This window comes from Callospermophilus lateralis, chromosome 7 (genome assembly GCF_048772815.1).
Source record: "Callospermophilus lateralis isolate mCalLat2 chromosome 7, mCalLat2.hap1, whole genome shotgun sequence".
Taxonomy (NCBI): domain Eukaryota; kingdom Metazoa; phylum Chordata; class Mammalia; order Rodentia; family Sciuridae; genus Callospermophilus; species Callospermophilus lateralis.
The window spans coordinates 108283809-108300613 of record NC_135311.1 but is presented as its reverse complement, the minus strand read 5'-3'; the positions used below and the strand labels follow the sequence as shown (position 1 = coordinate 108300613).

The 16805-nt window shown below is 40.7% G+C and overlaps 1 protein-coding gene across 2 annotated transcripts in view; it reads left to right on the top strand.

The window, feature by feature from the left end:
- Nucleotides 1-2415, top strand: part of Cmpk1 (cytidine/uridine monophosphate kinase 1) — a 35141-nt gene extending 32726 nt beyond the window's left edge. For both annotated transcript variants that reach the window (XM_076860449.2, XM_076860450.2), the window contains one exon: nt 38-2415. In XM_076860449.2, coding sequence (XP_076716564.1) covers nt 38-79 — 42 coding nt within the window. In that variant the 3' untranslated portion in view covers nt 80-2415. The remainder of the gene's footprint in view (nt 1-37) is intronic.
- The last annotated feature ends 14390 nt before the right edge of the window (nt 2416-16805 follow it).

Below are 16805 nucleotides of genomic sequence, written 5' to 3'. Positions count from 1 at the left end.
CACTTCTGGTTTTAAAATTATTCTTTTTTCTTTGCAGGTTTTTGATGAAGTTGTGAAGATTTTTGACAAAGAAGGCTAACTCTAAACCTGAAAGCATCCTTGAAATCATGCTTGAATATTGCTTTGATAGCTGCTATTACAACCCCTTTTAAAGGCAATTTTAATCTTCAAAATTACATCTCAATTAATGACTAGAAAATACATAGTAAGACAAGACAAAGTAAATTTTTATGGTGTTTTTTTCTTTTTGATTTGTTTTTGGTCACAGGAGTAGACAGTGAATTCAGGTTTAATTACTTCTTAGTTATTATGGTGCTCACAAAACAAAGAAGGGTATCAGCTAGTTCTTTGTTTTTATTAATGACTGTCCTTTTTATAGTTTGTGCCTTCGGTGAGCAAAATTTTTTAGTATGCATGTACATCCCTTTAGTAATTACAACATGTTAGAATTAGGGATTCCCACTTCTTTTCTTGCAGGTTTTAAATTTCTAACCTCTTAATTGAATTTGTGGACCAAATTTCAAAGGAATTATTTTGTGTAGTTAGTTCTTCTGCAAGGTGTTTGGTAAACAACTCATAAAATGGATTCAAACAGCGTTTTAGTATTTATGAAATAACTGACCATTTCCTACAGTAAGATGGGAAAACTTAGGCTTTGATTTACTTCAACTTGCACAAAGTTGTATGTCAGGGCTTCCAGGGTTTGGGTTAGGGGCAGGAGGGGTTCAGAGCCTGGAGGAATTGTCAGTTTTGTTCTGACATAATCTGAGGATATGGAGCAAGGATCACATCTAATGGCTTGTGTTCTTTATGCTCAATTGTACAGTGCTATTCATTTAGTAAACTGATCTTAACACAATTCATAGCAGTGGAACCTTGAAATGCATGTGCTAGATTTATACTAAAATGATTCAGTTCTCATTTTAGCAACTCTTCCAAGTCTTTGTTTTTTTGAGACTAAATATAGGGATAAGATAAATTGTAAAACAACCTAATGATTAAAGTTCCCATTTGCATTTTATTTTCTGAAATACTTTTTCATAGTTACTTATTTTAAAAGATTTTAAAAATCATTGCACTTTGGTCAGAAAAATAATAAATTTATCTTACAAATGCTTGATTCCCTTCCTGGCTAATTTTGTTTAGTAAATTTTGGGGTGGGGAAGGGAGATCACATTGAAGCATTGAAAGGCACAAAATTTTAAAAAGGCTCGAGTCCATTCTTCCTTTAAAATCTCTGAGAATTTTTTTTCTCCTTCTCTAATGCTAAGTAGTAACCATGGTCGGTCTCTCTCTCTCTCTCTCTCTCTCTCTCTCTCTCTCTCTCTTTCTCTTTCTCTCTTTTTTTTTTTTTTTTTTGGTGGTGGTACAACTTGGGATTAAACCCAGGAGTATTCTACCACTGAGCTACATCCCAGCCCTTTGTATTTTTTATTTTGAGACACAGTTGGTGCCCTGGCTGGCCTTGAATTTGCAGTCCTCCTGCGGCAGCCTCCTTTGTAGCTGGGATTATAGGTGTGTGGCACCATGCCTGACTCCTTAGTTCTTAATAGAGAGTTCTTAAATGTTTTTCATTTTCAAGACTTAAATTACTTGGTATACAGGGTTAAATAAGGCATGGAATTTTTTAATAATTAAATTTTATATTTAAAGTTATTGGGAATAGTGAGAACGAGTTAATGGCTATTCTTATAATAGAATCATTTATTTCTATGCACATTATGAAACTGACTTACTAATGAGAAATTTTTCAATATATTTGCCATTAGAAAACAAAGTATCCCTTAATATAATATAATATATTGGCCATCAAAATTTATATTGATATTAATCTTGGTTTCTTGGAAGAGATTGTAGTTTTTTCTAACACTTTAATCCATCCAATACAGAGGACCTTTATTAATGGTTTCATCATACCACTGTATTGTGAAGCAAAGGTAAAGACTAAGGTTTTGAGAGCATTCCTAGTCACACAAGTAAATAAATCTGTCAGGTGGGAATCTAAATATTTATACCAACAACTGTGAGCGCATCCATACAGTTTTGAAGACTGCTGAGACTAGGTGTTTTGCCTCCTTTCATCAGGTATCTTTCTTTGGCATTTGAGAATAGAAACCAAGAAATATGGTAATTACTAAATTATGAAGCTTTGTTTTTTGTTTGCTTTTAAGTAGAAAAATATGTTGGCAAGATTGAATTTTGTAGTTGATTGAGATACATCTGATTTCACTAGTTTGATCATTCCATTTGTTAAAGATATAGTCACTAAGACATTCTTTAGTTTCTGGAAAGTTCCTAATTTGAGCCTTACTGTGTTGTTGTGTTTCTTTAAATTATTTCCATTCTGTGATGTTGAATGTGTATAAGTTATTTAGTAAAATAATCCCAATAAATTTTGTGCTAAGGCCTTTGCTATTTGCTGGCTCAGATTTCTGTTCTCTTAAGCATATTAAAGATCAAGAAGTATCATATTTAACATGTGGGTTCTCAAAAGGCAAAAGCAGAATTCAGACCTGGGAGAATTTTCTGCCCTGTGTATTATGTTTGGGCATCTTGACTTAGGTGGGAAGCATGACTTTATCCCATTTCTTTTTTTTTTTTTTTTTTTTTTTTTAAAGAAAGAGTGAGAGAGAGAGAATTTTAGTATTTATTTTTTAGTATTTGGTGGACACAACATCTTTGTCTGTATGTGGTGCTGAGGATTGAACCCGGGCTGCACGCATGCCAGGTGAGTGCGCTACCGCTTGAGCCACATCCACAACCCCGACTTTATCCCATTTCTTCAAGAAGTAATCTGGGCCAGGCACAGTGGTGCGTCCCTGTAATCCCAGCAATTTGGAAACTAAGGCGGGGGATTGAATATTCAAGGTCAACCTCAGCAACTTAGTGAGACCCAGTCTCAAAATAAAAAATGACTGAGAATATAGCTCAGTGGTAATGTACCCTTGGGTTCAATTTGTAGTATGTTAAAAAAAAAAAAGTAGTTGTTGTAGTAATCTGGATTCAGTCACATGCAGCCTGTTTCATTACTGTGGGAAGCATCATTTGTTTGCCTTTGAGAGGGAAATTGACAGCAGGCAGTGGGTCTCAGAAGGGTTTTTGTGGATTTATGGCTTTGTCCTTGTGATTATAGTGGTTGCCAAATATTCCAGTGGTTTTTGAAGATAATAGCAATTGAAGAAATAGGCCAAACTAGGTTATCATCTCTTCCCTGGAGTTTTGTGTCTTCATCTTCAAACAGGTACTAATCGCACAAACCAGTGCTCAAATATTCCAGGAGTTTTCTGTCTAAAAAACTCTGATATGCATAGATTTTCAGATGTCTCATGTTGATTAACCTAAGTCATACTTATATATTCTTATTTCAGTTCTCCCCAATCTACCTGCATCTTCACCTAAATTAAGTACTCCTTAATTCTAACCATCTTTCTTTTTTTTTTTTTGTCTTTCACTGAAGAAAGGCAAACAATGGTCCTAATGACCTATTCCTTTATTTCCTCTTCCCTGAGGCCAGTATAAGTATTTGCTTGGATCCAGGGGTGCTTGGGATGGGTGATATTCATATGGGAATTCATTAAGCCCTGAAGGCCACCATCTTTCTGTTGGGAGAGCTGAAGGAAGAAATTGAATTTAAGGTCATGGCTAACCATACTAGCTCCAGCATCCCTTAGGCTCAGACCTTTATGGAGTCCTGCTGTGTTTGCTCTTCAGAGCAGAACCTGCTTCTCTCAGGTCCATCTTCAAGGAGGTTTTTCTTTCATGGGCTTGCCTTCCTAAATCCCAATTCTAAGAAGAAGTTTACTTATTTATTTAGAGGAGACACGGAGGTAATAAGTCAGAAAATTTCTGTTTGTATGAAGTTGTTTCAGACAGAGAATTATTGTTTTACTTATGATATATTTTGAAGTAACCATACATTCTAAACACTGACCTTGACAGTCTAACCAATTAGAGGAAACCATCTTCAGAGGCAAGTTACCAGGTATATTACCATTTCATACCCACCTGTAACAAGGACTTTGGCTCCTCACTTGGGCCTGTAAGTGCCCAGTGGTTAGCCCAAAGCAGAATAAAAAACTTGGTATCTCTGCCTCTGTTTTGCATCTGTCCCTTTGTTCTGAGTCAGTCACCTTGGATTCCAGGAACAATAGGTCTCATCAATAAGCATCTTATGATAAATGGAAACTACTTCCAAAGTAACAGCCACTTTCTTACTGCAGCCTACAAGGCTGCCTGACCAATTCTGAGATTATCATCAGCCAAACCACCCTATGACCAAGATTGCTTGACTGCACACTTTGGTCCTATTATCTATATAATGTGGGAGTTCATGTCAGTTCTCCCAAAGGCAGGGCTGAGACACTGATCACCTATTCCCTGTAGGGCCTCATTGATTAAAATTCCCTTTTGCTTTTCACTATTCCTTTTTCCATTTGGTTTTTGGGGCAAATGGCTAGACCTAATTTTGGGGGCCCTTCCCGTCAGGCCTCTGGCCTGGAATCTAGTAACACACCACACTTAGTGTGGTTACAGATATACTCTACAGGTTGTCTTCTACATAGTAGAATCAAAAGCCATTAAGCAATATACATGTAATTAGCTTATATGTCCTCATTTGGGTGAATAACCACATTTAGGAAGAAAGTTAAAAAAAAAAAAAAAGAATTTAAAGCCACAATGCAAACTTTGGAAATGTATCTTTTCACTAGCAAACCAGTTTTCAGAGATGCTGACCCCTGTGACTGGTATCAGAGTTGGTTACAGGTAGGTTACATCTTTGGGCATTGTGTTTGTCAGCAGACCAAAGAATGACAATAGCAAAATAATAATTATTATAACAAAATAGTTTTAAAATTGTCTGTCTGTTGATACAAAATATGTTTGAGATATTAAGTTTTTCATTGCAAATTTCTAAGCTCTTCAATTTTTCTGAGGATTCTGGGTTGAACTTTCTCATGCCCTGGTCCCAAAAGCTTCCAAGTGCTGGGAGAAAGACACTGAGTAAGTTCAGCAATCAGTACTTACACAAAATTGTGTGTTTGGCTCACCCTGACTTGTTTATTGGTTTTATGAAGAAGCATTTTTACAAGTGGCTCCAAAGCAGCTGCCAAAAATTGGCCAGCTGAGTATCTGATCATGATGAGACTGTATCAAAATGACCTCATGATGTCAGGCTTTTTTTCTCTTATTACTTGGTGCTCAGTAGGCACTGTGTCCTGTCCTCAACCGGGATAATGGTCAAGATGGAAAATTATTTGAAGCGGGGAGATGCTAATGTTTAATTGGCTTTTAGATTGGATGAAATTATTCCCACATTGAAACAGTCAAGTTAAAACACCTGTGTCAGCTGGGTATCGTGTCACGTGGCTTAGTTAGCTTCTTGGGAGAGTGAGTCGGGAGTATTGCTTGAGCCTGAGTTCAAGGGCAGCCTGGGCAACATAGTGAGACCTCCTTCTCAAAACAAAAGAAAAAACCCAGCTAAATCAGAATTCCTCTGGTCTCAAAACAACTGTGACAGATGTTCATGTCATATACTATCAAACATGATTGGGCAGAGGCTGTAATTTATATCCCTTCCTCTATTTAGGGCCTTTTTTAGGTATAAGAGCTACTTGCAGAAAGAAGGTTACAATTGGATTTGAGGCTGCTCCTGCTACTGTGTGTACTAATTCAAAGTTCCAAAATTCAGGTGATGGGCTGAGCCAGGGAGAGTAACACCCTTTATTTAGAGAATTAGGATTTTGCAGGTTCTATACCATACATGATGGTTCTTGTGGAGGCTGACTTATTCTACAGGTTGTCACTCTCAACAGTATCATTTTCTTTCTTTTTTAAAATTTGAGTTAGGCAGGTACTCAATTTCTGAGCTACATCTCCAGTCCCATAAGTTTTTTTTCTAAGTTGCTAAGGCTAGCTGTGAATTTATGGTCATTCTGCCTTAGCCTCCCAAGTAGCTGGGATTGGGCATATACCACCATGCCAAATCAAAACTGTTTTATTCATTCATTCATTTATTTATTTTTGTGGTGCTAAGGATCGAACCCAGAGCCTCACCCATACCACTGAGCCACAACCCCAAACACCATTTATTAATCTGTTCAGAAGTTTTCACAATCCCATTTCCTTCCTCTTAACAAGTGTTTTGTTGAAGAAAATGTGTTTTAGGAATGTGACTCCCCTTAATACCATCTATCTTCATTTATCTTTAGTTTGTGTTTTGAGTAATTTTTATGGATATTTCTGAGTTTAGTTTGCATATTTGATTTAAGAAAGTATTTATTACCATCAGCAAATTCATTTTATGGACCATACAGTTTATGACTAATTGGTGAAATAATGGCAAGATACATACAGTAGACACTCAATTAGTATTTGTTGAAAAAAGTATTTTGGACAGCAGCCGTCACTGAACTTTGGGTTTCAGTAGAGTCTGCTTGTGATACCCTTGGGATTCTATTTTCATTCCTCTTGAAGATTGGGAGCTGATAGTTATAAAGTACTAGGGGTAGTAAGGAAGTTGGATTTTGGACACCATCAGCTTCCTTCTCTTTTCAGTACAAAACTGAGAATGACTTAAAATGTAACTATCTTGGAAAAAAAGGAGGGCCATGACCAGAAAACAAAGATTTGGTAAAAACCTTCCCCTCCCACCAATCTATATTCAATCTCTGTTGGTAGATTTTTTTTCCCCCCACACAATACTGGGGATTGAATCCAGGGCTGTTTTACCACTGAACTACATCCCTAGCCCTGTTTTTGTATTTTATTTTGAGACAGGGTCTTGCTGAGTTGTGGAGGCTGACTTCAAACTTGTGATCCTCCTGCCTCAGCTTCCTGATTAGCTAATAAATTCCAGGTGTGCACCATCATGCCTGGCTCTAACTCTTAATGACCCAGCACAGGGTAGATTCTTAGTAAACTTTTGTACAGTGGAAGAAGGAAAGTGACCTCCTTAGTGCCCTCCAGACAGTCTGAAGCAGAAGCTGGCCTAGAACCTGTGGTCCTTTCTCCCTGCTCTGGCTCCAGCATCAGCATGGTTTCACTGCTGTCATTCCCATCAAGGACTTGGACAGGCAAAATAGTATCTTGTGATGCTCTAGAGCCAGTTACTGTGTGACAGGACTTCATTTAGTAGCCAAGCATTTATTGAATTTTTGTATTTTAAACCATATTTAAGCAAAAACCAATGTCTCAGGCCTCACCTCCAGGAATTAAAGTTAAGTTTAAATCTCCTGGGAGAAGGTGATCTAAACTAAATTAGTGGCTCTCAGATGTTGGAGTGTATCAAAATCATTTAGAGGGCTTGTTAAACCCACACTGTTGGCCCCCTGCCCAGTAAATCTACAGTGTGGTCAAGAATTTGCATTTCTTATATAGAGTTTCAGGTGACACTGATATTGATACTTTGAGAACCAGTGTATTACACAAAGTGAACAGAACAGATAATGGAAACAGCCTTGCAGTTTGCTGGGCAAGGGACCACATCTTTTTGGTCTTTGTATCCACAGTGCCTAGCACAGAGTAGGTACTTAGTGTTTGGTGAATTGACAACTGGTGATAACCTTAATGAAAGCTTACATATTAAATAGTTGCCTCATCTTGCCATCCCTGAAGTTCATGGATTGAGGGGGGTGAATACTGTAAGAGGGTCCCAAATGTTCTCTCACAGGGAGTTGTCAAATGGATACTGACATGTGAGCTGCCACTCTTTGAAAAGGTGCAAAGAGCTCAAGGGACCACTGTTACTGTCTCCAACCTCCGAAAGGGATGGAGTCCATGTGTTCAGTGTGGCTTGAGGGCAGAGCTAGGGCTGAGGAGACAAGGCCTTCTGTTAAAACTGCCCAGGAGTAAATTGGGCTCCCGAGGACACGATGAATTTCCCATAACTGGAAATGTGCAAGCAGAGCCTGGGCACTGCAGCTTTCTAGCCCTGATTTTCAGGGACAGTCCTATTCAAATCATAGCTATCTACGTCCCCCTGGAACTTGAGGCACATTCTGTAGGCCCTTTTGAAACCCAGGACACAGAGGAAGGAGTTCCCCCTTGTTTTAGTCAGCGTTTTTGCTGCTGTGACTAAAAGACCCAACTAGAACAATTGTAGAGGAGGAAAATTGTATTTGAGGGCTCACAGTTTCAGAGGTCTCAGTCTGTGGTAAGCTGGCTCCATTCCTTGGGGCTCTAGGTGAGGTCGAATATCATGGCAGAGGGAAGCCGCTCATGTGATGATCAGGAAGCAGAGACTAAGCTCAGCTCACCAAATATATGCCCCAAAGGTATGCCTCCAATGACCCATCTCTTCCAGCCACACCCTACCCACCTTCAGTTACCACTCAGTTAATCTCTATCAGGGGATTAATTCACTGATTGGGTTAAGGTTCTCAGAATCCAATCATTCTCCTCTAAACCTCCTTGCATTGTTTCACACATGAGCATTTGTGGGACACATCACATCCAAACCATAACACCCTCCATAGAAGTGGGGAGGGAATGAGGAAGGGCATCAAGAGGGTCTGTGTCTTCTCAGAACCCAAATACTGAGAAATTCTCTTAAGCCTCTGTTCCTGCTTCCCAGGTGCCTTTCTCAGTGCTTGGGGCAACCACCCAACCAAGTTTGCTGGTGGAAGTATTGCTGATGGCCAGGAGGTGACTGGATTGTAGTGGAAGAGAGAAGCAGCACTAGCAAGGAGATAGCAGTGAGGGATGCGGGAGACTCACCTTGGTGGAGGTAGTGAGGGTCCCTGTACCAACTAATGGGCAATAGGAGTGTGCAAAGATGAGATGGGGATGTACAAAGGAAAGACTTAGTAGCAGGTGAAGGAATGTGGGTTCTGTTTTGTGGTTGAAGGCTGGGTAACTGTTAAGCTGGATGAGTCAGTTCCACAAAGGCATTTAGATTGTGGAGGCAACTCTCTTGCTTTTCTCCTCTTCCTCCTCACTATAAGCTCCCTTGAGTTCTATTCTGAAACCCTTAATGGTTTTTCCATCTCACTAGGAATCTCTCTGGGTTGGGGTTGGGGCTGGGCCCAGGGCAAACCAGGGAGAGGAGGTGGGTCTCAGCAATAAGTAACCCACAGAATTGTGTCTGTTATTTAAGAAAAGTTTCTGGGTTTTTGGCTAATTGCAAAAATACATAATGGATACTTTTTGCATCTGCTAGTTATTCTGGAACAGGCTTGCTTCCAAGAGCAAACTTTAAACAAACAATAAGATTATGAAGCTTAACTATTTCAATGTGTAACAGAAAAGAAAGCCAAGCTCCAAGAAGTTGTATTAACACATGCACTCAGACACAAGCACACAGTGATCATACCAACAGATACAAGTATGTACAAACATACAGTCCCATGTTTTGGCAAAGGTGCACAAAAGGCATACTTGCACACTAGCACATACAACTCACACATGAGCCCAATTACCAGCACAAATACAGACACTCCCAAGGCACTTACAAAATGGCATGCTCATACACACAAACATATGTATACACCTACACATTTGGGCAACAGGAGAATACAACCCCAGATGCAGACGCATTCATACAACTCATTTTTACTACAAGCACTCAATCTGGGGTGCTGGCTGAGTCTGGGTGGTATTGGTGTAGTTTTCAGTGTGGCCACTAGGGGGCGCCCAGTATCCATCTTGCCTTCACCTTTTCACTGGTCCTGTCAGCTGGTCAATTGTTCTGCACAGAAGCCTGCGCCTCCCTGTCCTGGCATAAAGTTCCGAGCTTCCAGCCCCAACCCTTTAGGATCCACTGTAGTTATTCTCATTTTCTTCTGCCTCACACTACTGAAAAAGATCCTTGCCATTCTAGCAGACTGCCTGCTTTGGAGCTCCAGGCTGCTCCTGTAATGCGCTCCTTGGATAACTGGATCTGTCAGGCTTTGATCATCCATCACATGATTCTTACCTAGAGCTTCCTTATCAGGAGCATCTGTCAAAATCCTACCTGTTTTCAGTTCATTTCAGCATCTTCCAGCAGAGGACTCCAGCTTCAACATCGTAAAGTAAAATTGAGTGAATGAATTAACACCCAGCCCAAATACTGACTTTGCCTTCCCTATTCACCATGGCTGGGGTGATCTCTCACCCTTCAACACTTACCTCCTGGCTCTTTGTGCTTCGATGATAAAAATGCCAGCTTTGAAACACAAGGTAGCAGCAGAAAGACCCAAAATGTCATGAAGTCCATTCCTTTCTTCATCCCTGACAGGTAGCTACCTAGTATGAAAAAATGCCCCGCCCTGAGCAACCCTCCTCACTGGGTAGCTCAGAATTCTTCTTCAAGGCTCCTCCTCCATGGATATCCTCAGAGTCCTTCATGACAGAGTCTGGGGCAAGCTCTGAAAAGACAAGGTTTCTGCCTTCCAAGAGTTAATGCTCTGCTGAGGGAATTAGCCAGCAGAGTGAAGCGTGCACTAGTAGAGTAAGTGCAAAGTACAGAGGAAGCTGTGATGAACTTTCCAGAGGAGTGGGAAAGCTCACAGAGCGCTGATCAGAGACTCACAGAATGAGTACAGACAGGCATCACTGTTGCTGTCTAGTGAATGTCTACTGCGCTCACAACTGCTAATCCTCACAGAAAAAATTCCAACAAGGTCTGCCTGTCTGCAGTTTGAGAGCATAACTACTGGTCCAGAATGTCTCCCATAACACAAACAAGAGTTTGGGACAGGTAAAGGGCATGCCAGTGTGTGTTTTCTATCATTGCATTAAAAAATCCACACACTTGGTGCCTTAAAACAATACTGCTTATTACTTCATGATTCTGAAGGTCAAAAGTCTGAGCAAAGTTGACTAAATTCACAGCCCATACCTTAAGCCTGAAATCAAGATGTTAGCTGGACCAGGCTTTTACCTGAAGACTCTCAAGAAACAGTCCACCTCCAACCTCATTCATGTGGTTGGCATTCATGTGGTTCTTTGTGATTGTAGGGCTGAGGTTCCCATTTCCTCGCTGACTGGTAGCCATGGGGTACTCTTGGCTCCTGCTCTCAGATCCTTTGCATGTGCGACTGCCATTTTCAAGAGAGTAAAGGCAGACAGAATTTCCTTATTCTTTGAATCTCTGACTTCTGTCACCAACTGAACAAGGCTCTGCCTTAATATCAAGGGCTTGTGTAATAATATTAGGCCCACTTGGGCAGTATCCCAATTTTAAGTCAACTGGTTAGTACCTTAATTGCATCTGCAAAATTCCTTTTGCATGTAATGTAACATATTCATAGAGGAGGGAGTTATTCAAAGGTGAGGATCTTTGGGGACCATGATAGAATTCTGACTGCCCAGTAACCTTCACCATTGCATAGTTCCTTTCCCTTTATGAACTGAACATGTGATTATGTTATATGGCAAAAGGTGGATTATCTGGGTAGACTCAGTCAAGTCACATGAGCCCATAAAAAGTGAATTTTCTCTGGCTGGTAGGAGAGAAGAAATCAGAGATTTGAGACACATGAAATAATTGCTTTGTGATTGTTTGCTTTGAAAATAGAGGGGGACAGGGGCCAGGAAAGGAAAAAGGCTTGTAGGAGCTGGGAGCGACACCCAGATGGCAGTCGGCAAGGAAATGGGGACCTCAGTTCTATAAGTAACTGAATTCTGCCCGCAATTGAATGAACTTGGAGGTGGACTCTTCTTACCTGAGCCTCCAGATAAAAGCTGTGCCCAGCCTGCATATTGGTTCTAGCCTTGTGATACCAGTAGTAGAGGACTAGTTGAGCCCATAGAACTTTTGGCCTGCAGAAGTAAGGTAATAAAGAAGCGCTGTTTTAAGCTGCCAAGTTTGTGGTAATTTTTTATAAAGCAACAGAAAGCTAATATGCCAGTCAAATAGCACCGCATTCACCAGACCGCGGTGAGCTCTGATCATATACCTACATCTTTTTCCTTTACTCCTCCTCCTCCTCCTCTGTTTAAAACATAGTTTTGCTGGGGTGCAGTGGCGCACACCTGTAATCTCAGTGACTTGGGGATTGAGGCAGGAGGATTGCAAGTTCAAGACCAGCCTGAGAAAGTTAGCAAGACCCTGACTCAAAATAAAATTTTAGAAAGGGGCTGCGAATGTAGCTCAGTGGTAGAGTGCATGCTTAGCACTGGATTCAATCCTCAGTACTGCAAACAAAGCAAACAACAACAACAGCAAAAGGCTGATTCTGACACATACTACAACATAGATAAACCTGGAAGAAATTATGTTAAGTAAAATAAGCCAGTTACAAAAAGACAAGTACAGAATGACTCCACTTATAGGAATAATTAAATTCACAGAGGCAGAAAGTAGATGGTGCTTGCTGGGAAGCAGGAAGTTGCTGTTTAATGGGTGCTGAGTTTCATCTGATGAAGATGTGGCCATTCTGGAGACAAAGATGGTGGTGGTTACATGGAAAGTGAATGTACATACTGCCACTGAACTGCATAATTAAAAATGGTTAAAATGCTGAATTTTGTTTTATATATATTACCACAATAAAACAATTGCAAAGTTCATCAAAGTGATGCATAATGTGGTTAAAAGCAGCAGCTGCCACCCCCTGCCCCACCTTCTGTGAGGTGAAAGATTTGAAACTGAGTTGTTTCTTTAGACTTGCCTCCATATATTAAAATAATAGTCTTTGCTCTTTTTTCTTTTCTTGTCTTTCAATTTTATTTTATTTTGTGGTACTGGGAGTTTAAACCCAGAGGCTCTTCTACCATTGAGCTACATCTCCAGCCCTTTTTATCTTGAGACAGGGTCTTGCTAAGTTGCCCAGGGTGGCTTTAAACTTACAAACCTTCTTTCTCCGTCTCCCAAGCCATTGGGGTCACAGGTATGTGTGCCTGTATGCCTGGTATTTTTTTCTTTTTAATTTAGGCAAAATAACATGGTAAAGATTTCAACTAGTGAAAATTATGTCTCTGTCTGATCCTAGTCTCTATTTCTACAGGCCCCCACCAAAGAAATACCAGGTACTGGTTTTCAGTCTGTTTTCTCCAAAATATTCAATGAATAAATAAGCATATTGCATATATATATATATATATATATATATATATATATATATATATATATATATATATATATTTGCACATATATCTCTATCATTACACTGAGAAACATAATACATTGTTTTGGTTTTTCTTATTTTGCATTACTGGGGATCAATCCCAGTAACACAAGACATTGCAAGGCAAATGCTCTACTCCTGAGTTACATCCCCAGACCTTTGTTTTTTCATTTTGAGACAGGGTCTTTCTTGTTAAGTTGCTGAACTTGTGATCCTCCTGCCCCTACCTCCTGAGTCACTGCTAGGATTACAGGTGTGGGTCACTGCACCTAGCTTCATGCACTCTTTCAGGCTTTTTTTTTTTTTACAGATTATGATCATACCTCTGCCTCACTCTCCTTACTGGCTATATTGTATCCCCTATTATTTAATCAATCCCCTCCTGATAAACATGTGGCTTGTTTTCAGCCTCTTGTTGCTGTATACGATGCTGCAAGGATTCACCTAGAATGAACAATACAGGAGCTTTCTTTGCCTCTCCTCTTCCATCTTTTGTCATGGGTAGCTTTTACTTTTACATTGTTAAGGTTAAGGATGTTTAAATTCTCTTCTTCAACCACAACTAAGTCTTCTTCACTTTGATCATAGACGCATCCTGGAGCTTAGACAAATAAACTGTGATTTTTGTGTAATTGTGTTAGTGCCATTTACTGCAGGGCTGCCGTTACTAGACTGTTTCCTTGCTTAACACCATTTCTCCTCTTTCTAATGGCCTTACCTTTCCCTCCTGTAGTCTCTCTTTCCCCGCTTCTGCTCCTTCCTGCAGTCTCTTCAAGACCCTCTGTTCTTCTACTCCAGGTTGGTCTGCTAGTTCCCAAGACTGCTGGTTATGTGTCCTTCCAACTCTGACTTCCTTTTATAGTTTTCTGCACAAGGCTTACTCTTTTATGAAATTCCTGTTTCTCTTTTTCCTTGTTTATTCCCTTCTTTTTCTGGAGCACAACTTCCAAGGACTTACTAGGGAAGAGTGCATAGGATGTAAATATTCAGACTTCTTATGTCTCTATAGGCCTTTATTATCTCTCTCTCTCTCTCTCTCTCTCTCTCTCTCTTTTTTTTTTGGTTTATTATCTCTTATAATTTATTGTTTGGCCTGCATAGAATTCTAGCTAAGTTTGCTCACCATTTTGGACCATTTTTTGAAGCAGTTTCTCCACTGTCTTCTAGCATCCATGGTTGCTGCTAAGAATTCTAAAATCAGGCTGGGGATGTGGCTCAAGTGGTAGCGCGCTCGCCTAGCATGCGCGGGGCGCTGGGTTTGATCCTCAGCACCACATAAAAAATAAAATAAAGATGTTGTGTCCACCAAAAACATTAAAACACACACTCTCTCTCTCTCTCTCTCTCTCTTTAAAAAAAAAAAAAAATTCTGAAGTCATTCTGATTCTTATCTTTTGTTACCTTTTCTGTTTATTTTCTTATTACTCCCCACGGAAAGCTTTTATAAATTTCATTGTCCAAAAATGTCAGGATGTTATACCTGAATGTGGATCACTTTTTTCATTCATTTTTAGGAACATCATTCTTTTAAAATGAAACTTTGTGAACTTCATAGGATTTTTTTTTTTTTTTTTTTTTTTTTTTGCGGGGTGGGGGGAAGGCAGTGCTGGAACCCAGGGCTTCTCACATGCTAGGCAAGCACTGTACCACTGAGCTATGCCCCAAGACCCTGAACTGATTCTTTTTAATATTTTTTTTAGCTGTAGATGGACACAATATCTTTATTTATTTATTTTTGTGTGGTGCTGAGGTTTGAACCCAGTGCCTCACACATGCGAGATAGGTACTACAGAACTATAGCCCCAGCCCTGAACTGATTCTTAATGTCTCATATTTCTTTCTCATATTTCCTCCCTCCTTATCTTTTTATTTCACTGTCTGAGAAATTTTCTTAACTTTAAAACATTCTGTTACATTTACAATTCTCAAAAGCTTTCTCCTATCCTGTTTCTTTTTTCTTCACCTACCACCCAGTTTTTATTTGATGAACAGGGTACCCTGTGGAATCTCTGTAAGGATATTAAAAGAGTCTACATTTTTTTAAAGTTCTTTTCTGTTCCTTGCTTTATTTCTGCTTCCTGATGTCATTTTATGTGTTTGTCTTACTCTAGGTGTCGAGGCTTTCCACAAATGTGCAGTAATTTTGTTCATTCATTTGAGAATGAAATGTTAAAGCTCGTTGCTGGCTGGCATGCCCTGGGTTGAATGGGCAGTCAGTCACTATAGACTTCCTTCCTCTAATCCTACCCCAGTGGCAGAACACGGAAGGTCTTCTGAGGATGTTAAGTTTCTCCAGAAGCCCCCTGATCTTCTATTTGCAGAGCAGACACCAGATCTCTTGGTGCTCTGCCCCAGGGGAAGAGAGAGGCTGTCCAGTGTAGCTGGACAATCCATGTGAAGCTCTGAGACTTGCTGGTTCTCTCAGGGCTGCCGGCCTCCTTTCTGGGCTGTGTCTTTCACTCTACGCTCTCCAGACAAAGGCTGGGTCTGCCTTTCTGCCTTAGTCATGCTTCCCTTGGCTGACTACTGTTGTAATATCTTGTGGGGCTACTTAACCCAAATCTTTATTGTTGTGAGTTTATATCCTCCTTATTCCTTTATAGTCATTTTAGAAAGCTGTCAAGAGAAAGGGGGATAAAACCAGCAATTTGTCATCCCCAGTAACCCATCAGCCCAAGCTCGATCTTCTGTCCTTCTTATTACCACACTGGACCAATGGGAGCTCCTCAAAGTGTGGCTCAGGGCTCCCACGCCTGTCCCCTCTCTTGCTAACCCCAGGCACCTCTCCTTCTCCTTTCCAAGTTCTCTTCTCTTCAGGAAAGGACTGTACCCTGAGGCTGGCCATCAGCTGAAAGTTGCTGGGAACACAGACCCCATTCATTCCAACCTAACAAATGAATCGTAGCATTTCTGTTCTAGGGCTTGGTTTGGGGTACTTTGTCAGGCTTGGGGGTACTTTTATGTCTTAAACCCTTTGAATGATCCCACATTACTCACCGGTGATAATAACACAAGGCTAACTGCCAAAGAACTGAGAAAGACTGGCTGAGGCTGAAGAGAGGGTGCTGCTTCTTGGCACTGCCTTCTGTCTCCCCAGGTCTGGATGTGAAGCCTGTGATTTCCCAGGAGTTACTGCTTTTCCTGACATGTGACACTGCAAAGTTTGGTCACATTGGGGGTAGTTTTGCATCCCAGGCCTTCTTGTGATGGACACTGGGCCTGGGTGACATCCCCAAGACTGGGATACCAGGCCTCCTTGAGTCCTGAAGGGCTCCACCTGGAGGATCCTTTGTAGGTAGGATCTGACCAACCAATCTGGCTGGCCCAGGATGGAGGGGGTCCCCAGATGTGTTTTTTAGTGGCAAAACTGGAAAGTCCTCGGAACACAAAACGAGTTGGTCACCCTACTGCAGAAGACACCTCTTCTACTCACTCCCCTCCAGCGCCATGTGCTTTCCATAGAGGAAGGTTTTGGTACATAGGAATTTTGGCACTTACTACTCTAAGCTAAATTCCCAGGGTTCCAATTAGATCCCTCTCATCAGCCTCGCTCCCACCTCTTCCCTATCACTGCATTAACCCTTGTCTCTGATTACCAGAACTGGTTCATATAACCTCTCCTAACCATGAGGGAGGCTGAGTACAGCCTCTGTAGTAGGAGACAGGCAAAGGTGAAGGAATAACAGCTGTGTAGGCAACCAATGGTGTCTGCTCTAATTGATGTGAGTCTAGGAGAAAGAAGAGTCGGGTGGAAAA